Source organism: Cetorhinus maximus, chromosome 13, assembly GCF_964194155.1.
Source record: "Cetorhinus maximus chromosome 13, sCetMax3.hap1.1, whole genome shotgun sequence".
Classification (NCBI taxonomy): Eukaryota; Metazoa; Chordata; class Chondrichthyes; order Lamniformes; family Cetorhinidae; genus Cetorhinus; species Cetorhinus maximus.
Window position 1 is genome coordinate 11,095,940 of NC_135891.1, and position 22,393 is coordinate 11,118,332.

Consider the following 22,393-nt stretch of genomic DNA (forward strand, 5'->3'; position numbering starts at 1 on the left):
TCTGCGGTATGAACTCTAACATGGTGCATTCACCATTAGTGCAAAAGATATTAGTCAAGACTGCCAATATCTTTGAATCACAGAGCAAACTCTAATAAGCTAGTGGCACTACATTTAAACACACAGCAGTGGCATGTTTAAACTATTGAAACACTGCCAATGCAGATTTGCAGAGAAAACTCTTAAGTTAAAATACTGACGAGGGAAGGCTTTTCAATTTGCCCCGCCTCATTCAGTTCGTAAAACCTATAGATCCTTCTTCCATTACACCATATAACTGTTCCTTAAATACCCAAAGTTTTTCTACTTTACTTGGAGGTCCATTCCCAGCATTAAAGCTCAACTTGCACTCAAGCAAAAAAGTACAGGAAGCAGAATACGAAGAAAATTCAATAGATTAGCAAACAGAAAGAAAAAAAATCCCCATGACACTGCAAGGCTTCCTTAACCATCCCATGTCCCACTGCGAGGGGAACACCATGCTCAAGGGCACCGGATCTTATCAGAGCTCTTGGCACGTACTCCTCAGCAGTCCAAGTGGTGTAACAGACAGTGGTAAGTGCAAACCTGGAAAGGACAAGATGGGGAACTTATGAAGCACACTTGACCTAAACCGAGAAAGGTTGGTAAAGTCTATCCCTAAACAAAAAAAGCAGGATTAATTCTAAATGGGATTGATCCACACTGTGGTAGCAGTGGAGACTTTGTGCAGTCTCTTCAGAAGAAAAGCTCATTAATTTCTGGGTTCACTGGGTTAAACTACACTGCTTGGCATGTTACAGTGCGACACTAACCAGGAAGAAGTGTTCGATCCCTGGTGTATACATGTTGAGTTTGGTGGCCTGAATACTTAAGTTTGTTCCAGCATTCCAAGCTGAGGAGGGGAAAACCGAACCATTCTCCCCCCCAGATATTTTTAAAAAAGCACTTTTCAATGCTGATCACATCCAAGTGCCTCAGCAGGAAACTGGACACATGGGTATCGGGTGAAGATGGGGAGTGGATCAGATCTGATGGCCCTCCTCTTTCACCATCAGCACACCCTCACAACACTTGCCATCCAGGCTGTCACATGAATAACCTATGGGCAAGTACTGGAAGGTGCGCTAATGCTTTGGCATCAGTCAGCACCTTCCTGCGGAGGTGTGCGTGGAGAAAAAGGAAGAAAAAATAAACTGAATGCAAAAAGTAAAATGATACAACTGCTACATGCACTGCATCAGACTCAGGTTCCTCCATAAGCTTCAAACAATTCTAGACATGATACTAACACACACACACACACACACACACACACACACACTTAACATACATACATTTTTGTTTTAACTGTGGTGAACACTTATGCTGAATGAGTCACAGTCAGACAACACTTCATTGGCTAGTACATCTATTCATATCAGTTGATATTTATGTATGTTGTCTGAAAATCAAAGCTACAAAGGATTTTTTTTTTTAAAGTTGCTGTTAATAATCTGTGCATATAATCTGCTGCCACGTGTAAAAAGTAGCTCAGGTCATCTTTTGTTTCACAAATAAATGCAGGAAAAATGAAGGTTGTCCATTAGTTTAAAATAAAAGTAGTTCCAGCATATAGGTCATCTATAAAACTACAGTATGTATCAGCAGTTAATTCCCCAAACATTTTCTGATTAAACAGCACAAATATGTTTTAGGTGTGGAGTCCATGCCAGGTCGCAAGCTGCAAGTTTGTCATTGGTCACGGTGTTTAAAAAACTGTCCACTGAAATCCCAAATTCCCTTTTAAAAACACACAAGTGTACAAGTGAAAGCAGTCACATAAAAAAAAACAGCTGAGGTATTTATTTTTTTAAATACACATTTACAACATAGATCAGGTGTACAGCTGTTTAAAATTTCAGTTTTCTGCATTTGTTTGTGAAACAAAACAAAAATACTGGCACCTTTGAATTCAGAAAGTGTCATGATCACTTTAATCCATTCAAAATAAATTAAAAAATACAGATAGGCACTAATGCAACCCCTCAGGTTTTTTTTTCCTCTTTTAAAAACAATCAGTTGGCACATTCATAGAAAATATTCAAGAAGAACTGAATAACTAGCACTGTAGCATGATGTAATAAAATACTTTTGTTTCCCCATAAGTTGCCAGGGACACAGGACACACATGACTATGTCAGTACAATAAAGGTACCTGCATGAAATGAACACAAAATAGGCAGTTAGAGGGTGAGGATTTTTTTTTTAAGAAATTGATTGCTCCATGGTGTCTCCTGTTACTGCTCCTTCTTGCTCTCTTTCAGATCGTCCGTGGCTTCATCCAAAAGCTCTTTGTCGCAAAGGGCGGTTTTTTCTTCATACCTGTGTTTGGAAACAAGATGGAAGTTAAAGGCATCTGGAAAGTTATCAAAATCAATGCTAATATTTAGAAAGTGAACAGCTTTCTTGTTCTCCATTATCCACCAAAGCCATGGCTTCTAAGAATCAGAATGATGATGCAGCATGATTCCTGGTCCTAAATTTCTTGTCTCCTCTGCTGAGAGATTTTGCTTGACAACAAGTTGGAATGAGTAACACATCAAGTATTGAAACGGCAAGAGGACAGCAACTGTATCCATTGCCCACTCCAGGACACAGAATTAAAAATAAAAAGTAGGCTTCCTCCAAAAGCCTTAATAGGAAATTGCTTTAAGACCATAAAGTTCAGGCTAAGATTTCTGGTCAGTCTCTCATGTTACCCAATCTCTTTTGGAGCACCAACATAGGTGCCTTAGCAGCCCTGGGCTAGGGAAAGAAAAGGGAGCCAAAGTTTCTATTCCCATAAGAAATTGAAGCAGGAGTACACCATACATCATTGGAGCCTGTTCCAGCATTCAATACATTCATGGCTAATCTTCTGCCCCCACTCGCTCCCCATAATCCTCAATTCCCTGAGACACCAAAAATCTGTAGAGCTCAGCCTTGAATATACTCAATGAGGGAGCATTCACAGCCCGCGGAAAGAAATTTCTCCTCATTGCAGTCCTAAATCGTTTACCCTGAGACTGTGTCCCCCATGTCCCAACATTCCTCAGCCAGGGAAAACAATCTCCCAGTGTCGGGCCTGTCAAACTTCTCCAGAACCTTGCGTGTTTCAATGAGGTGATCTCATTCTTCTAAACTTCAGAGAGTACAGGGCCGATTTACTCAGCCTCTCATCTCAATATGATCCAGTGCCTCGCTGCAGAAGTGCACATGCGTGGGTATAAACTGAGGACAAGCTTGGGTATAAGAAGCGCCTGGGTTCAACAGCCTGCCAACACTCATAAATGTGAAATGGCCACTTGGGCAAGTTACGGAAGGCTGGTGGCACCTTTGGGGCCATACTGCACTATGCCTTTAGTTTAGGAGGTAAGAGGTGGCAATGGATAAAGGAGACACAAGCCAGAATATAGTCTGTTCTTTTGGGAAAGAGGGTGAAAACAAAAGAATGACAACCAGTACAACAAATCGACCCCAATCTTCCATCCACTCTACCCAAAATAAATTTGATCAAAATCTTTCTTCAGATTAACTGCAAAACAATTCAAACAGCCAGAAACTCAGAATAAATGAAAAGGTCAGAATGCAACAATCACAATATCTGGATCACTGTTATGCATTCTGCTCTGATAATGCCTTCCTTTAAAAATTATTTGTTTTCCAATCTTCACATGGCTTCACTCCTCTCCATCCCTACCCTCTCCTAGAACTCTGCACTCTTCCCAATTCTGGCTTCTGGCTGATTTTCATTGCTCCACTATTGGTGGCCATGCCTTCAGTTGCCTGTGCCCTGCACTCTGGAATTTCCTCAAAATCTCTCTGCCTATCTCTCCAACTAAGATACCCCTAAGATCTAACCCTGATCAACCTTTGGTGTTTGGTTTGGACTAACCCCAACCTTTGGTCACCTGTCCTAATATCTATATGGTTCAGTGCCAAACTTTGTTCATTCAGGGTCTTAGGACATTTTGCTCCATTTAAAGGTGCTGAGTTAATACACGTTGTTAACGAAAGGGGATGTACTGTGTACAAGCATTTGTCTTCAGTTTTCTCAATGCAGCGAATCCTCATTTCTGCAGCCACTCACCAGAGACTGAAGTTAATTACATCAATTAATTACTAAGATTTAGAAATTGGTGACTGGTCAGCTCTGTGTGTTGAGATTAAGTTGGCTGCTATTATTGAACACATCATATGATCAGAATTCTGCTAACATGGAGATCAACTCAACAGGATAGTATGATACAGCCAATACTCTCTGGAACATCTGGAACTGAAGCTGCAAAGCAATGTCAGTAAGAACCAATTTTTCTTTTTTGCCTCTTGATACCACAAACTCAAAAAGCGGACAACTAATCTGTTCCAGGGCCTCAGGTGAACCTGTTCTACATAGAATTTACATCACAGAATCTGGCCATTCAGCCCAACTGGGCTGTGCTGGTAATTATGATCTACACGAGCCACCTCCCCACCCTACCTGTGGATCCTTCTACTCTTTTTTCTCCCTTATGTACTTATCCAGCATCCCCATAAAAGGCATCTAAACCATTTTCCTCTACTACTCCTTAGTTAAAATGTGGAGCTTTCAACCACGATCTTTGGGTAAAGAAGTTTCTACAGAATTCTTTATCAGATTTATTGGTCACTAATTAGTCACAGTTGCTGGGGATCAATCTGGGCAAAGATCAGAGCCTTCAAAGCAATATCACGACTCCTCTCCATCCCCCCCAACTGCTTTCACAACTCTTCGCCTCTCCCCCATCACTCCATCCACCATCTCATTGAGGTCACAGCAGGAAAAAGTTTGAGAAGCAGTTTATGGCCTCCAGTTTTGGACTCTCTATAAAGTGGAGATACTAAATCCAATTTCACAAGTAGTATACAAGTGCAGCCCTCAACTTTCTTTTCTGCAGGGACCAGGTTCACAATTGGTGTGGGGAAGTTAAGATGCAACTATAGTTTCTATCTCTCAGGAAGTGCTATTCAAAGTGTAGGGAAGTTCTCCTCAGCATTCTGTGCAATATTTATCTCTCAGCATCACCAAAACAGATCACTTGAACTAATATCTCAATGCAGTTTATGGGACTTGGATAATGACAGCTTTTTCGCCTCTACCGATGGAGCTCTGCAGCTCTTCCAACCCCTCAACATGTTTACTTTCTCATGTTTCAAAATCGTAGAATGGTACAGCAGAGGAAGAGTCCAGTCAGCCCATTGTCCCATGTGGAAGTTGTTAGAAACTATCAAATCAGTGCCATTCCTCATGCCTTTTCCCCAGTGCTTTGGAAGATTTCTCCTTCAAGTATTTATCAAATTCCTGTTTGAAAATTACTTGGAACCTGCTTTCACCATCTTTTTAGGCCAGACCATAACACACTGAGGAAAAAAAACTCATCTTGCTGCTAGTTCTTTAGTTCCAAAAAAATAATTTCTTTCTTTCATTGTTGCACATCTTGGCACTTTCCTCTGTCCAAGTCAGACACAGACTCTCCCTGAGCTGCTTCTATTAATTCTGCTTGCACATCACTGGGCAAGAGGCCTGCATGCAAATAGCATGTGGCACAACAATCGACCGACTTTTCATGTTCCTCTCAAAACAGCAAGTGTTTACTTTACTGAGCAGACTGGCTACAAGTTCAACAAGTCAACAGTGGGAAGTATAAACAAAAGAACCATGAGACACAGGACTCTTCGGATACTCAATGGTGATATCAGTTAGTGGCTTGTTGACTGTCCAAGGTGAACTATCCACATAATGGCTATTGGTTTCACAAAGCTGTAATGTCAGGTTTCAAACCCACAAATGAGAAGATCACTATCACTTAGCAATCACAAACATTAATTTACATTGCCCTGATCCCCCTACCCTTTGAATTCAAAACAATAATTAGAAAAATTAAAGAAAAGGTTTTGATCCACTTGATGTTAAATACAGCCAAGTTATTAAAAGAAGTAACTAAGCCAGTTTATGCAGGTACACAGACAGTAGAAAATACTGGAAACACACAGGTCATTCAGCATCTGAAAGAGAAAGGCAGATTATTGTTTCAGTTTTGGATGAGGGATCCCACCTGACATTTTAACCGACGTTTTCTGAACCACTCGACTTGTTAACGAAACTTGCTGCATTTTCCCTGCTTTTCCCAGTTGCATTTCAGCTGTCTAGCAATGGCAGTTTTTCTTTTAGCGTCAGAAATATATCACAGTGGTGTTAATTTCCCAATGGTAGCTGAGGTATCGCTTGATGCTTAAACAACTTGGGGGCGAGACTTTATGTTTTCTGTACAAAGAGTTCAATTTTAGCTGAAGATCATCTGTTGGTATGGAAGATCAGTGTGCTTTCAATCCCTTAGGCATGAAGGTGAAGGGCCAGGACCCGTAATGTAAGGCACCATCACGGTTTAAAATAAGAAAAGTAACACAAGAACTAGGTGACCCTGAAGGCAGATTTTAAAAGTTTGAGGATTAATAGGGGAAGGGTATTTTATAGTTTAGATGTACTGGGATACGAGCTGAGTGTAGGAAATTGTGCAATGCGGATGCATGGGGGATAGACACAGCTTTCTGTGGGTAAGAGTAAGAGCCCACGTGGCTGTGTTGCCTTCCCCGTACCAAGGTTCAGGACATCTGCTTGGAGCTGGAGAGGAACTTGCAGTGGGAGAGGAAGTATCCAGTTGTTCGTGGTCCATGTGGGTACCAAGGACATAGATAGGACCAGGAAAGAGCAGCTAGGGACTAAATTATAAAGCAGAACCTCAAAAGGTTACCTTAGCCACGAGCAAACTGACATAGGGTAAATAAGCTTAGAGGGGTGAAACGTGGCTCAAAGACTGGTGTGAGAGAAATGAGTTCCAATTCATTGGGCACTGGGACCAGTATGGAGAAGGTGAGAGCTGTACCACCTGAACCATGCTGGGGCCAGTGTTCTGGCAAGTCATCTAATTAGGGCAGCAAAGAGGACTTTAAACTAAATCCAAAGGAGTAGGGATCACAATCTTTTTTATCCATTCATGGGGTTTTTTAAAAAATTCATTCACGGGATGTGGGCTTCACTGGCTGGGCCAGAGTTTATTGCACATCCCTAGTTGCCCTTGAGAAGGTGGTGGTGAGCTGCCTTCTTGAACTGCTGCAGTCCATGTGGTGTAGGTACATCCATAGTGCTGTTAGTAAGGGAGTTCCAGGATTTTGACCCAGCAACAGTGAAGGAACGGCGATATATTTCCAAGTCAGAATGGTGAGTAACTTAGATGGGAACACCACCACCTGGAAGTTCCCATCTATTTGCTGCCCTTGCCCTCCTAGATGGTAGTGGACGTGGGTTTGGAAGGTGCTGTCGAAGGAGCTTTGGTGAACTCCGGCAGTGCACCTGATGGTACACACTGTGCACCGGTGGTGGAGGGAGTGAATGTTTGTGGATGTGGTGCCAATCAAGTGGGCTGCTCTGTCCTGGACGGTGTCAAGCTTCTTGAGTGTTGTGGGAACTGCACTCAGCCAGGCAAGTGGGAAGTATTCCATCACACTCCTGACTTTGTGCCTTGTAGATGGTAGACAGGCTTTGGGGAGTTAGGGGGTGGGTTACTCATCGCACGATTCCTAGCCTCTGACCTGCTCTTGTAGCCACAGTATTTATATTGCTAGTCCAGTTGTTCCTGGTCAATGGTAGCCCCGAGGATGTTAGTGGGGGATTCAGCGATGGTAATGCCATTGAACATCAAGGGGTGATGGTTGGATTCTTGCTTGTTGGAGATGGTCATTGCCTGGCACTTGTGTGGTGCGAATGTTACTTGCCTCTTGTCAGCCCAAGCCTGGACATTGTCCAGGTCTTACTGCATTTGGACATGGGCTGCTTCAGTATCTGAGGAGTCGCAAATGGTGCTGAACATCGTGTAATCATCAGCGAACATCCCCATTTCTGACCTTATGATGCAAGGAAGGTCATTGATGAAGCAGCTGAAGCTGGTTGGGCCTATGACACTACCCCGAGAAACTCTTGCAGTGATGTCCTGGAGCTGAGATGACTGACCTCCAACAACCACAACCATCTTCCTTTGTGCTAGGTATGACTCCAACCAGTGGAGAGTTTTCCCCGATTCCCATTGACACCAGTTTTGCTAGGGCTCCTTGATGCCACACTCGATCAAATGCTGCCTTTATGTCAAGGGCAGTCACTCTCACCTTACGAGTTCAGCTCTTTTGTCCATGTTTGAACCAAGGCTGTAATGAGGTCAGGAGCTGAGTGGCCGTAGCAGAACCCAAACTGGGTGTCAGTGAGCAGGTTATTGCTAAGCAAGTGCCACTTGACAGCACTGTTGATGACCCCTCCCATTACTTTACTGATGGAGAGTAGACTGATGGGGCGGGTAATTGGCTGAGTTGGATTTGTCCTGCTTTGTGTACACAAGACATACCTGGTCAATTTTCCACATAGCCGGATAGATGCCAGTGTTGCAGCTGTACCGGAACAGCTTGGCTAGGAGTGCAACAAGTTCAGGAGCACAAGTCTTCAATACTATTGCCAGAATATTGTCAGGGCCCATAGCCTTTGCAGTATCCAGTGCTTTCAGCTGTTTCTTGATATCACTTGGAGTGAACTGAATTGGTTGAAGACTGGCATCTGTGATGCTGGGGACCTCCGGAGGAGGCCGAGATGGATTACCCACTCGGCACTTCTGGCTGAAGATTGTAGCAAATGCTTCAGCCTCATCTTTTGCACTGATGTGCTGGGCTCCTCCATCGTTGAGGATGGGGATATTTGTGGAGCCTCCTCCTCTTGTGAGTTATTTAATTGTCCACCAGCATTCACGGCTGGATGTGGCAGGACTGCAGAGTTTAGATCTGATCCATTGGTTGTGGGATCGCTTAGCCCTGTCTATCACTTGCTGCTTATGCTCTTTGGCATGCAAGTAGTCCTGTGTTATTGCTTCACTAGGTTGACACCTCATTTATAGGTATGCCTGGTGCTGCTCCTGTCATGCCCTCTTGCACTCATTGAACCAAGGTTGATCCGCTGGCTTGATGGTAATGGTAGAGTGGGGGATCTGCCAGGCCATGAAGTTACAGATTGTGTTCCAAGTACAATTCTGCTGCTGCTGATGACCCACAGTGCTTCATGGATGCCCAGTCTCGAGTTGCTAGATCTACTCAAAATCTATCCCATTTAGCACGGTGGTAGTGCCCCACAACACAATGGAGGATATCCTCAATGTGAAGGCAGAACTTTGTCTCCACAATAACTGTGCGGTGGTCACTCCTACCGATAATGTCAGTCATCGACAGATGCATCTGCGGCAGGCAGGTTGGTGAGGATGAGGTCAAGTATGTTTTTCCATCACCACCTGCTGCAGATTCAGTCTAGCAGCTATGTCATTTAGAGCTCGGCCAGCTCAGTCAGCAGTGATGCTACCGAGCCACTCTTGGTGATGGACATTGAAGTCCCCCACCCAGAGTACATTCTGTGCCCTTGCCACTCTCAGTGCTTCCTCCAGGTGACGTTCAACATGGAGGAGCACTGATTCATCAGCTGAGAGAGGGTGGTACGTGGTAATCAGCAGGAGGCTTCCTTGCCCATGTTTGACCTGATGCCATGAGACTTCATGGGAATCAAAGTCAATGTTGAGAACTCTCAGGGCAACTCCCTCCTGACTGTATACCATTGTGCCGCTACCTCTGTTGGGTCTGTCCTGCCGGTGGGACAGGACATACACAGCGATGGTGTTGGTGGTGTCTGGGACGTTATCTGTAAGGTGTGATCCCACGAGGACTATGTCAGGCTGTTGCTTGACTAGTCTGAGAGACAGCTCTCCCAATTTTGGCACTAGCCCCAGATGTTAGTAAGGAGGACTTTACAAGGTCTACAGGGCTGAAATTACCATTGTCGTTTCCAGTGCCGAGATAGATGCCGGGTGGTCCGTTCGGTTTCATTCCTTTTTTGTGACTTTGTAGCGGTTTGTTACAACTGAGTGGCTGGCTAGGCCATTTCAAAGAGCATGTAAGAGTCAACCACATTGCTGTAGGTCTGGAATCACCTGTAGGCCAGACCAGGTAAGGATGACAGGTTTCTTTCCCTAACCAGATGGGTTTTTACCAACAATCGACAATGGTTCCATGGTCATCATTTGACTTTTAATTCCAGATTTTTATTGAATTCAAATTCCATCCTCTGCTATGGTGGGATTCAAACCCGGGTCCCCAGAGCATTACCCTGGGTCTCTGGGTTACTAGTCCGGTGACGCCATAGCCTTGAAGTCCCCCACCCAGAGTACATTCTGCACCCTTGCCACCCTCAGTGCTTCCTCCAAGTGGTGTTCAACATGGCGGAGCGCTGATTCATCAGCTAAGGTGGGGCAGTACGTGGTAATCAGCAGGAGGTTTCCTTGCCCATGGGCATTGTTGGCAGCCAAGAATTTATTGCTCATACCTAGTTGCCCTTGAGAAGGTGATGGTGAGTTGCCTTCTTGAACCACTGCAGTCCATGTGGTGTAGGTACACCCAGAGCACTGTTAGTGGGGGGGGGGGGGTCCAGCTTTTTAACCCACTGACAGTGAAGGAGCAGCGATATGTTTTCAAGTCAGGAAGGTGAGTGGTTTGGAGGGGAACTTGCAGGCGGTGGTGTTCCTGTGTGTCTGCTGCCTTTGTCCTTCTAGATGGTAGTGGCTGTGGGTTTGGAAGGTACTGTCTAAGGAGTCTTGGCAAGTTCCTGCAGTGCATCTTGTAGATGGTGCACACTGCTGCCACTGTCCGTTTGCATTGGTGATGGAGGGAGTGAATGTGGATGGGGTGCCATCAAGCAGGCTGCTTTGTCCTGGATGATGTCAAGCTTCTTGAGTATTGTCGGAGCTGCATTCATCCAGGCAAGTGGAAAGTATTCCATCACACTCCTGACTTGTCCCTTGTAGATGGTAGACACTCTTTGGAGATTCAGGTGTTGAGTTACTCGCCACAGGATTCTTAGCCTTTGAACTGTTTTCGTTGTAAGCCAAAGGGAAGGACAAGGTAGAGCAGGGTAGCGATTTTGGTAATGATAACCAGAGTGTGGCAGGAAGGGACAAAGCACTCAAACTTAAGAGTGCAACAGCGGATAAGGCCAGAGATAGCAAAGACGGTTAAAAAAAAAGTTAAAGGCTCCATATCTGAATGCGTGCAGTATTCATAAAGTGAATGAATTGTTAGCACAGATAGAAATAAATATGTATGACCTGATAGCCATTCTGGTGACGTGGTTGCTTGGGCCTGAATACTGAAGGGTATTCGACATTTCAAAAAGACAGGAAGCTAGGAAAAGGTGGTGGGGTAGCTCTGTTAATTATGCATGTCATTAATACAGTTGTGAAAAGTGACCTTAGTTTTAAACAGCAAGATGCAGAATCAGTTTGGATAGAGATAAGAAGCAGAAAGAGGTCACTTGCGAGGGTAGTTTATAGGCCCCTTAATAGTAGTCACACTATAGGAGAGAGTATACAGGGAGAAATAAATATGGCGAGTAAGAAAGGTACAGCAATAACCATGGGCAACTTTAATCTACATGCAGACTGAGTAAATCAGATTGGCAAAGATAGCCTGGAAAATGAATTCATAGAGCATTTGAGACAATTTCTTACAGCAGTACGTTCTACAGCCAACCAGGAAGCAGCTTATTCTAGACCTGGTTAAGTGCAATGAGACAAATTAATCAATAACCTCATGGTAAAGGAGTCTCTAGGTGACAGCAATCATAACATGATAAAATTTCATGTTCCATTTGGAGGGGAGAGGTGTGGGTCTAAGACTAGTGTTTTAAACCTAAATAAGAGTATGAAGGCAGAGCTGGCTAAAATTAACTGGGAAACTAATTTAAAAGGTAAGACAATAGAGATGTAGTGGAAAACTTTTATGGAGATATTTAATAAATTTCAGCAAAGTTTTATCCCAGTGAGAAAGAAAGACTCTGAGAAGGATGCATCATCTGTGGCTAAATAGGAAGAATAGTATCAAATTGAAAGCAACACTCCAATTTGGCAAAGGTTAATGGTAGGTCAGAAGATTGGACAAATTTTAAGTGCCAGCAAAGAATGACTAAAAAAAAATAAAGAGGGAGAAATTAGAATGAGAGAGAAAGCTAGTTAGTAATATAAAACAGAAAGTAAGGGTTTCTACGAATATTTAAATAGGAAAAGAGTAACTAAAGCTACTGTTGGTCCTCTAGAGAGAGAGTCTGGCAGAGGCGCTGATCAGGTATTTTGTGTCTGTCTTCACTGTAGAAGACCTAGAAACTTCCCAAAGATTTTTGAAAATGAAGAGGTGAAAAGGAGGTGAAAACTTAAAGCAATCACTATCACCTGGGAAAAGGTGCTGGGCATACTATTAGACCAAATGGCCTGTATCCTAGGGTTTTAAAAGAGTAGCTGCAGAGATAGTAGAAGCATTGGTTACAATCTTCCAAAATTCCTTAGATTCCAGAATGGTCCCAGCAGATTAGAAAATAGCAAATGTAACATCTTTATTCATGAAAGAAGGGAGACAGGCAGGAAAAATGTAGGCCAGTTGGCCTAACATCTGTCATAGGGAAATTGCTAGAATCCATTATTCAGAGGGTTATAGCATGATAATTAGAAAATCAAATAGGACCAAGCAGGGTTAACACGGTTTTGTGAAAGAGAAATAGTGTTTAACTAATTTACTAGAGTTTTTTGAGGAATAACAAGCAAGGTGGATAAGGGGAACCTGTAGATGTGGCGTACTTGCATTTCAAAAAGGTATTTGATAAGGTGCCACATCAAAGGTTATGACACAAAATAAGAGCACATGGTGTAGCAGTTTGCATATTAACATGGTTAAAGAATTGGTTAGCTAACAGGAAGCAGAGGGTAGGGCCAAATGGGTCTTTTTCAGGTTGGAAGCTGTAATTAGTGAAGTGCTACAGGGGTCAGTGCTGGACCTCAACCATTTATAATCTATATCAATGACTTGGATGTAGGGACCAAATGTATGGTAGCTAAATTTGCAGATGACACCAAGATAGCTAGGAAAGTAAGTTCCCAAGAGGAAGAGCCTACAAAGGAATATAGACCTGTTAAGCCAGTGGGCAAAAATTTGGCAGATGGAGTAAAATGTGGGATTTTCCACTTGTCCACTTTGTCAAGAAGAATAGAAAAGCAATATCCTAGTTAAATGGAGACAGACTGCAGAACTCAATGGTACAGGAGAATCTGGGTGTCCTGGTACATGAGTCACAAAAAGTTAGTATGCAGGTACAGCAAGTGATTAGGAAGGCAAATGGAGTGTTGGTGTTATTGCAAAGGGAATGGAATATAAAAGTATGGAAGTTTTACTGCAGCTGTACAGAACCTTGGTGAGACCACACCTGGAGTACTGTTTACAGTTTTGATCTCCTTATTTGGAAAAGGATACAACTGCATTAGAAGCAGTACCAAGGTGGTTCACTGGACCCATTCCTGGGATGAAGAGGTTATCTTATGAACAAAGGTTGAACAGGTTGGGCCTATACCCACTGGAGTTTAGGAGAATTAGAGGTGATCATATTGAAACACAAGATCCTGAGGGGATTTGATAGGATGGATACCAGGAGGATGTTTCCTCTTGTGGAAGAAGCTAGAACTAGGGGACACAGTCTGCCTTTTAAGATGGAGATGAGGAGAAAATTTTCTCTCAATGGGTTGTTAGTTTCCCCAGAAAGCAATGAAGGCTGGATCATTGAATTTTTCAAGACAGAGTTAGAGCGATTTTTGATAGACAAGGGGGTCAAGGGTAGACAGGAAAGTGGAGTTGAGACCACAAGCAGATTAACCATGATCTTATCAAATGGCAAAGGGCTGAATGGTCTACTCCTGCTCTTAAGTCCTATGTTGCTATGATGACAGAAATGTGCGTGACACTAGTTAAAACTCCAAAGCAGATGGGTGGACTGTCAGTGAGTGAGGGAGCAAGAGTAAGGAGAAAGAAAATAAAAGGAAAGGAGTGAGGGAAAATGAAAAGAGAAAGAGCCCAATTAATTACAGAACAGAAGAAAACCAGTTGGTCCATCACGTCAGCTCTTTGCTGGAGCAACCCAAAATGAATCCAACTGCCTTGCTCTCTCCATAATTCTACATATTCCTGCTTCAATTATTAATACCTTAAAGATGTGAAGTATTCCATTTCGATCACTTCCCTTTGCAAAGCATTTAATGCTTTAACAATCTTGTGCGTAAAGAAACTTTTCCTACCCACTCTACACAATTCTAATCCCCCGAGGAGCTTGGGGACACAAGTAGAGGGTCTGCAATTTCCATTATGAAAGACGTAAAGGAAAAACAAAGCTCACAATTCTCTCGGCTCCTTCACATATTCCACATTCAAGGTTGGATCTGATTAAAGAATATTATGAAGAGACTTAATAAACACAGAGCCCTCTACCTGATCAGAGATATGTGCAACACCAAGGAATTACTTGGAGGAGAAAGTAAAATGATAAAAGTGCTCAAATCATTTCTTTTCTCCTTTTAGAAGGGGAATGCAATCTTAAACTAAAACAAAATGGATCCCATTGTCATCTGCATCGAGTATCATCACAGCAGATCCTGACAATGCTTAATCTTTCCACAATTATGGTTCTGGACAGCTAGCTACAGCCCCAGTACTCATACTGAAATATTCATAGAAAGCAAGAGAAAGCCTTTGAAATCCATTTAATGTGTTTTTTAAATACATTAATGGAATGCGAAGTGCAACAGGATAATGTGAAACAGCAGTGAACAGCTTTATGAAGGTAGCCCAAGTGTTACAGTAGGCAGTTTCACTGTTACAAATAAGCAATTTTAGTTCACGGCAGTTCAACTTAAATAGTAGAATTTTTCCGCTTCCCCATTCACACTGGCTTGCCATTTCTCTTCATGTAAACAGAAAGCCCTATAACCCAAATCCCCAAGTAGAGAGAGAGTCCCTCAGATATGGAATTGCAACTCGTGCCCAGAGATGCAATACTTCAGCTGCACTATATTTGTACATTTTGAATTCATTGAAAAAGCAGAAAGTTCTAGTGTTTCAATGTCAGATTCTTTTTAAAAAATCACTCAAGACAATGAAATTACAAAGTCCAGTTAAATCCAAGATTAACTTGGCAGAGTGCTGAATTAATGCTCCTGTGTCATGGCAGAATGTTGAAAGCCCACTACAAGGGTGGCCGTGAAGTCACAGAACAGGGCAAATTTTATAAAAGCAAAACACTGCAGATGCTGGAAATCTGAAATAAAAACAGAAAACACTGGAAATACTCAGCAGGTCTGGCAGCATCCAGACAGAGAAATAGAGTTAACGTTTTGACTTGAAATGTTAACTGTTTCTCTCTCCACAGATGCTGACTAATCTGACTAATCTGCTAAGTATTTCCAGCATTTTCTGTTTTTATTTAGGACAATTTTTATGCTCAATTCCAAACACTGTTAAGTCTCGATCACAGAAGAATCTAGGGACAAAAAGGTGGCGCAGACAGCCTTATTTCCACTACATTTCCTGGCATTGGCTCAAAAGGATTGACCTGGTCAGCAGCGTACTTTCTTGAAACAAAAAATGCTTTTTGGAGACAAAAATACTTCCCACACCATGCACACAGTATTTGTGCTGTTTTGCTAATGATTTAAAAGGGAAATTGGATAGGCACTTAAGGGAAATAAATTTGTAGGGCTACAGGATAGAGTGGAGGAATGGACTGACTGAATTGCTTGACAGAGAGCCAGCAGGGACTCAATAGGTCGAATGGCCTCCTGTGCTGCAATGATTATGACTCTGTAACTGCACAGCTTGAGTGTGTATGGTTCAAGTGTCTAAGTGTAAGAGTTTGTTAAATGGAATTAGTCAAGGCTCCCAACTGTCAAGTGGTTTTGCATCTTCTGAAGTGCTAACAATTCTGGACAGGACCCTGCGTAGTTGATAAGCATTTGCCTGGTACTCTGATCAAGCACATGGTTATTTCAAATTAACAGAACTCAGACTTTCTAAAAAGGACATTAAATTTCTGTAACTCAATCAAATGAATCTGAACATTTCAATCCTAAATATGCTCAATTTCATTTCTAAACGTAGCAGCATCATTTCTGATTATTCAGCATACACAGAACGGTATTAATTAATGGTAATAATTCAAGTGATTATGGCCTTGAAACATCAGAGATTAAGGCAAAGTTAAACTTGAATGTATCTCGAATGAGTTGCATTAGGCAGCTGAACAACACAGTGTATACAGACTTGTGATTATGCTGGGCATTATTTTCAGTTCTTCTAATATACACAACGGAGCGAATGGGAGTGAATTGGTGGGCTGTAAGTGTTCTTTCATTTTCATGATCTGCTTGCAAAATGCTGGAGCCAATGTTGAATTAAAGCCAACTAGCATAATCCAGCATAGTGGATGCACAGCGATGCCCATGCTGAACAATTAGCAATTGTGACACACATCACACTACTAAAAGCACGGCAGCCAAGCTTTGCTGAGGGTCATGTTAAGGGCATGCAGTTGAAGCTGCTCATTAATGCATTAACAGTTCTATCTTCAAATGAGGAACAAATAATTAAAGGAAAAAAAAAATCAGGCTAGGCAGAGGAAAAGAAACCAACACACAAGTCAAATAAGCTTGCTCAGCAGCAACATGCTGGAAATAATATACAGGCAAAGCATGGCAAGAAGTCGGTGAATACCTGACCCGTTGACTGCTCCACAAGCCCCGTCACATGACTACATGGGGCTCGGGTTCGTCCGCCTGCGGCGGGGGGAGTTGGGCTTTTGCTGCATAGAGTTGGCCAGGCTAGCAGGGGAGCCCGAGACAGTGGGGAAGTGGGTGAGTCTTGGCGTGTGTGGCATGATCTCAGCTGAAGACTCGTAGCTAATTGAGTAACAGAGCGTGAAAAGGGAGAGGGATAAGGTAAGAGGAAGAGAACAAAAAAAAAGGAAGTTTTATTAATGAAAGAGTGCACAAACAAATTTTAAAAGAACAGCAAATGCAAATACAAAGAAATCTCAAGTCTCCCATTTGATACAAACCTGGCATTCCTTTTTAAATTTAGATCCAAGCATGAACATTCAGAAGAAATTTCAGCATTTGAAAACCTATCTGCCTGGTTTAGGACAGCCATGATGACTCTCAACACTTGCAATGATTGAGAGGAATGGATTAGACACAATGGCAATATTTACTAACTGAATTTGCTACATCAAAAATCAAGATATTATGTACTATAGCTTGGAATGGAGAACAAGAAAAAAAAAATGGCTTACCCTCCATTCCCTTCTTTGCAAACAGTCACCTGGAAGGTAGGCTACATTTAAACTCAATTTGCTACTGCATTGGCAAAAGTACAAAGAAAGAACAGTCATCACACAGACCCACATAATGTGTCATTGCAACATCAATCTGCTGCAGAATGGGCTTTAAAACCAAATCTGTCCATCCTGGTCTCTGAATTAGAACCAATCAATTAGTCCCGTGATTCCGTCCCGTGATCGCACAGATTCCTTTGATTTTTACTGCATAGTACTTCTGATTCAACTGGGGTGGGGAGCAGAACAGCAACACAGATCGGAAAAAAACTCTTCGATCTTTTGAGCTCAGCTAGGAATTGTAGAAGTTCTGTGACTTGGGGAAGGGTGGGGGTGGTAAAGAAGCAGCTTGGGTGTCTGATCCTGGTTGCTATTCAGCAACCCTCTAAAGTACATCAGGTTCAGTTATGATACCTCACATGATTGAATAACCAAGCAGATAACTCAAATATGAAACAGCAGCAGGCTGCAGGAAGCAGAGGATATTTAGTGTCTGTACCTCACCATGAGTTAACACTTTTCAGCTTGGCAAGAATGACATTTGACAGAAAGAGGGGAAAAAAAAACAAGTTTTTGAACTTACTTTCCATTGTCACTTTACACCTTTTCGCTATGCATCTTTCCTGCCCTTTGAGAAGGTGGGCAAGAACTTATCTTCCATATTTGTCAAGCCAGTGTGTGAAAACAACACAGGTTAATAATATGTCCTTTATTGAGATGTGATGTGAAACACAAGAAAGGTGTTAATAAAGATCTGGAGCTTCATTAAAATAGAACTTACTATATCGAGGCTTCACTAGTATGAACACAGAAAATCTATTCATCTTAATTTATCCATTATAAATTACTATGCCCATATTTATAATGGAAACTTTGCAACTGGATACTGGATGCTGCACCTGGATGACCAATTTTTATTTCCCTTTTTATCTTTTCTTCAGAGCTGAGTGATCATAGGGACAAGATATCCAGCAGCTTAAGCTGAGTACAGGTCCAACCCACCAGGAACAAGAAAAACTCACTAACACTCGTGTTTCCAAATTTACAAAAAATCGTTTGAATAAAATTAGTGACTTGTTTAATTTTTCAGTTCTCAAGAGCTAAGCAAGACAACGACTCACCCGAGATCCTGTTTGAATGTATTTGGAAGACTGCCCATCTTTATTGCTACCTTCTAATCCCTTAAGAGAATGTTAAAAAGTATGGTTCACAACGTTCCTGCAATTCTTTATCAGTGTTAGATCAGACTTGTTCATCAGCAAACTGCACAACGGGAGTGTTAAGCTGTGAATTTCCATAATTCTGCAGAGCTCTGACTGCTGGGTAAAGCAAATAAAAGGTCTGCCAGGTTTCTGATTGCTGACTACCCAGCAACATTTGTTGGTAACTGCAGGTCTCCGTGGAATGAACAGAAATGGGCTTGGTTGCATCACCTTTCACGATTGAATATATCGCTGCCCTTTCAGCCTAGCCAGCGATGCCCACATGCCGTGAAAGAATCAATACCTAGGCTCACCCGCGAAGAGTGGCCTCTTGAGCAACAGATCTGACAATCCTCAAAGAACACTGCATCACCAAGAGTCAGCTCTTCAGAGAACAGGGGGGAAAAAAAATCAGTTTCCTGGAGTTAACACTTCCCATTCAAGTCACTGTAAGGGACATTTTTTGCACAAAGTAGCTGCTTTTCAGCTAGCCTCCAAGTAGTGTTACAAAACAAACAGGATCAACGTAGTGCTTAACACCAAAAAGTTTGCATGTACAGCGATTCACTGATTTGCTGTGTAATGGCAGAAACAACAAGTAGGGACACACAAAATGTGTGTGTGGGGAGGTGCGGTGGCATTAAGAACAACAGAGACAAGTTTACATTTACACTGTGCCTCTCAAGTATAAAAAAATGTCCCAAGGCACCTCGAAGAAACATAATTAGATAAAACCTGGCATCAAGCCAAAGGAGGAGACTGAAGGTAGATAAAAGCTCTGTCTTTAAAAGGCTTTAATATAATACTATCAGTGTAATTTCTACATCAAGGTGACAATCTACATAATTTTTACACTTCATGGAAAAATAATGATGTAGAAAACATAGACTCAATCTTACAGCACAAAAGGTGGCCATTCAGCCTCTCATGCCTGTGTCACCTCTTTGAAAGAGCTTTCCAATTTAGTCCACACCCCAGTTTCTTTCCCGAACCCATGCAGCCCTGCCAATTAGTTCTCCTGGAGCAGATGCCCAATTGCCTGTTGCGAGGCAACCTGCTCCTACCACCCTCAGTTGATGTGGTCCAGATTTGAACACACTAGGCAAAAAAAGAATCTCTGCATTTCCCCCTCTAGTCACTGAACTTCTGATCAGAGAGAACAGTTACTCCTTACTTGCTTTATCAAAACAACTCAATTTTGAATACTTTTAACTGATTTCTCTGCTCCAAGGTGAACCACCCCAGCTTCTGCAATCTCTCCATATAACTCAACTCATCCCATATCACATCCCAGCAAACCACACCTGTAGCACCCCCAAGACACACTTCCTAATGTGCGGTACCCAGAACTGTAAATAATATTCCAGCTAACATCTAACCAGTGATTCGTAAAAGCTTAGCATGACTTCCTTGTTTTCATACTCAATGCCCCATTTATACAGCCAAACACTGCTTAACCACCCAAATGTGAAAAGTAACATTCCGTTTAAATGTAAAAGCAAACTTTGCCAATGTGCTTTTCCCTTTTCCTGAAGATACTGACTATTGCTGCAGTCTGATTTCACAGGTCGTTCTTCATATTAAATCTAGGCATCAAGCAACCACGGAGGTCATTCTAGCCAATGCACTCACTTAAAAGTGCTCTTATGAATGTTAAATAAGTCACTGGATAGCAACTACAACTGGGAACCTTCGGTGATTTTTCTCACGCACCCCAGAGACGTTGAGTTAATTTTAGCATCTCAGTCGATGTCTTGGCTGAGATCAGCCAACTTGACTGAGAACCTTCTAGGATGTTTGGGTTAATGTTTTCTCAAGAAACAAGGTGAGATTAACCATTTGAATGCCTGCAGTTATCAAATGCTTAGATCCCTAAAAATTTGTGCATTTAATTTATTAATAAGCCAAACCTTAAATGAATCCCTATCATTATTGAATAGAAAAAACATGCAAATTCTTGCCAGGTCCCACATTTGGAAGCTAGCCACATAAAGACATGCGAATAAATAATTCTAAAGTTACTCCAATCCAATTTAAAAAAAAACTCGAAGACTGCTGTGTTCCCATCTAACAAGAGAAAAAACTTCGCATTTATGCAGTGCTTTTCACGATCTCAGGACATCCCAAAATATTTTACAGCCGATGAATTACTTTTGATAAGCGGTTACTGTTATAGGGAAAAGCAGCAGCCAAATTACACAACCAGGTCACAAAATAACAGCAAGGCAAATAACCAGTTAAACTGTTTTAGAGATGTTGGTGGAGGGATAAATGATGGCCATGACACTAGGAGAATCCCCTAGCTTTTCTTCAAATAGTACTATGGGTTCTGAGTGGCCAGACATAGGATCTTGGTACAAGGTCTTAGGCTCACAAATGAACCTTGAAAGGAGATAAGAGAGAAAATAGAATTGCACAAATCATCAAACTGTGTAGAAAGGGTATAGTTGATCATAACTTCCAGTATACCATGAGAGTATGACAACAGTGCACAGGCTCAAAGTGGTGAAAGGCAAATTTAGGAAAAATCAGTTCTTTCTCTAAAGAAGAATTGCTAACACTTAGAATGGACTTCCACGTAAGATAGTGGAAGAAGAAAAAAAACAAATCACATCAGCTGGCTGTGATTGGGGCTGAGGTTAGAAACCCAAGTCAGTTTTAAAAAATGTACTTTTTAATAAAGATAGTTGAACCAAATAACACCCTCACATTCAGGGAATTAAAGCAAACTAAAGATATTCGTAAATTGAGCACGAGAGGCATACAGTTGTTCAAAAGTCTCACAAAGTCTCGTGCCACCTGTTCTGACAGGCCAGCCAAATTGGCAGCCTTGCTGGGTTTGAATTGTGGATAATGCCACCAAATCTCTCAAAGTAACCAGGATACAAAAGCAGTGCGGAGACACTGTACGTGAATCAAAGGATAAGATAATTTCTCAAGATAGCTGAAATACTAACCACTCCTTTTTAAAAGGAGGAACTGAATGTAGTCAAAAATATCCAGTTCCCATTTTTAACCATGGCTAGCTCAGCCAGCCTCCGTTACATGGGCTCCTGCTCTCTTGTGAACCTTTACTAGGTTTCAGTTACTCTGTTCAAAAGCAAAAACATATACCCACACCCCAAAAAAAAATCACTTTGCTCAGCTGCCAGTGCGGTTTGACAACCGAAAACAAGAATATGCCTTCTTGTTTTTTTATTCTGCAAACAGCTGTATTTTGAATTTCAGGTGTTCGCCATAGAATCTGAATGCGGTTACCATCAGTCTGTGGCTGTGTCTGTGGATTGATTAAACATCAAAGCATAAAGCAGGTGCTCATTTGGCATTGCTGCTGCTCGATCCCCTGGGAACACTCGAGTGTACAAATTTCTCCATGCAGCTGGCCTACTGAGTACTAATGATCATCAATGCGAGGGAATTCTTTTGCTGTTGTGGCCTTTCATATAAAGTTAGGCCAGCTGTATAGGATATTAACTCTTACAAGTTCACTCAGAAGTTTCTCCCAAAAGTAATAAATGATTTTAAAAATAATTTTACTGCTCTTTTTTGGTACTGACTCACTGGGATATAGTTCCAATGACACCAGTAGCTCACACAAGCGGTCTTCAACCACGCAAAGCCATGACTGTATGTGTTGGCAGGATGGCTATGAAGATATTGGTGCCAAGCCTGCTGATATTCTCATATGGCATCGGCATAGACACACTTCCAGTAGAGAGACTGCTGTTTAGTAACAGCACCGAGGACTCTTCCATCATGCTTACCATTATATCAGGTTAATTCTGCACAGATCTGGGAACTAACATGGTACCTTCCTAACTTGCAAGTCTCAAGTCTAGAAACTTTCACTTCTGAGCCATTGATAATCAGATTTTAATGCTCAAGCCAACCAGTGTAACTT

The 22,393-nt window shown here is 42.1% G+C and overlaps 2 protein-coding genes across 3 annotated transcripts in view; one reads left to right on the top strand and one right to left on the bottom strand.

Moving 5' to 3' along the window:
- LOC144688419 (rho GTPase-activating protein 39-like) overlaps positions 1-22,393 on the top strand; it is a 551,921-nt gene that overhangs the window by 247,842 nt on the left and 281,686 nt on the right. The window lies entirely within an intron of this gene.
- The window catches only part of hm13 (histocompatibility (minor) 13), a 78,164-nt gene continuing 57,574 nt past the window's right edge, over positions 1,804-22,393 (bottom strand). The window contains exons 12-13 of one of the 2 annotated variants that reach the window (XM_078554913.1): positions 16,672-16,856; positions 1,804-2,343 (exon numbers count right to left, since the gene is read on the bottom strand). In XM_078554913.1, the coding sequence (XP_078411039.1) occupies positions 16,709-16,856 (148 nt within the window). In that variant the 3' untranslated portion in view covers positions 1,804-2,343; positions 16,672-16,708. The remainder of the gene's footprint in view (positions 2,344-16,671; positions 16,857-22,393) is intronic. The other variant, XM_078554914.1, reaches the window with a different exon arrangement.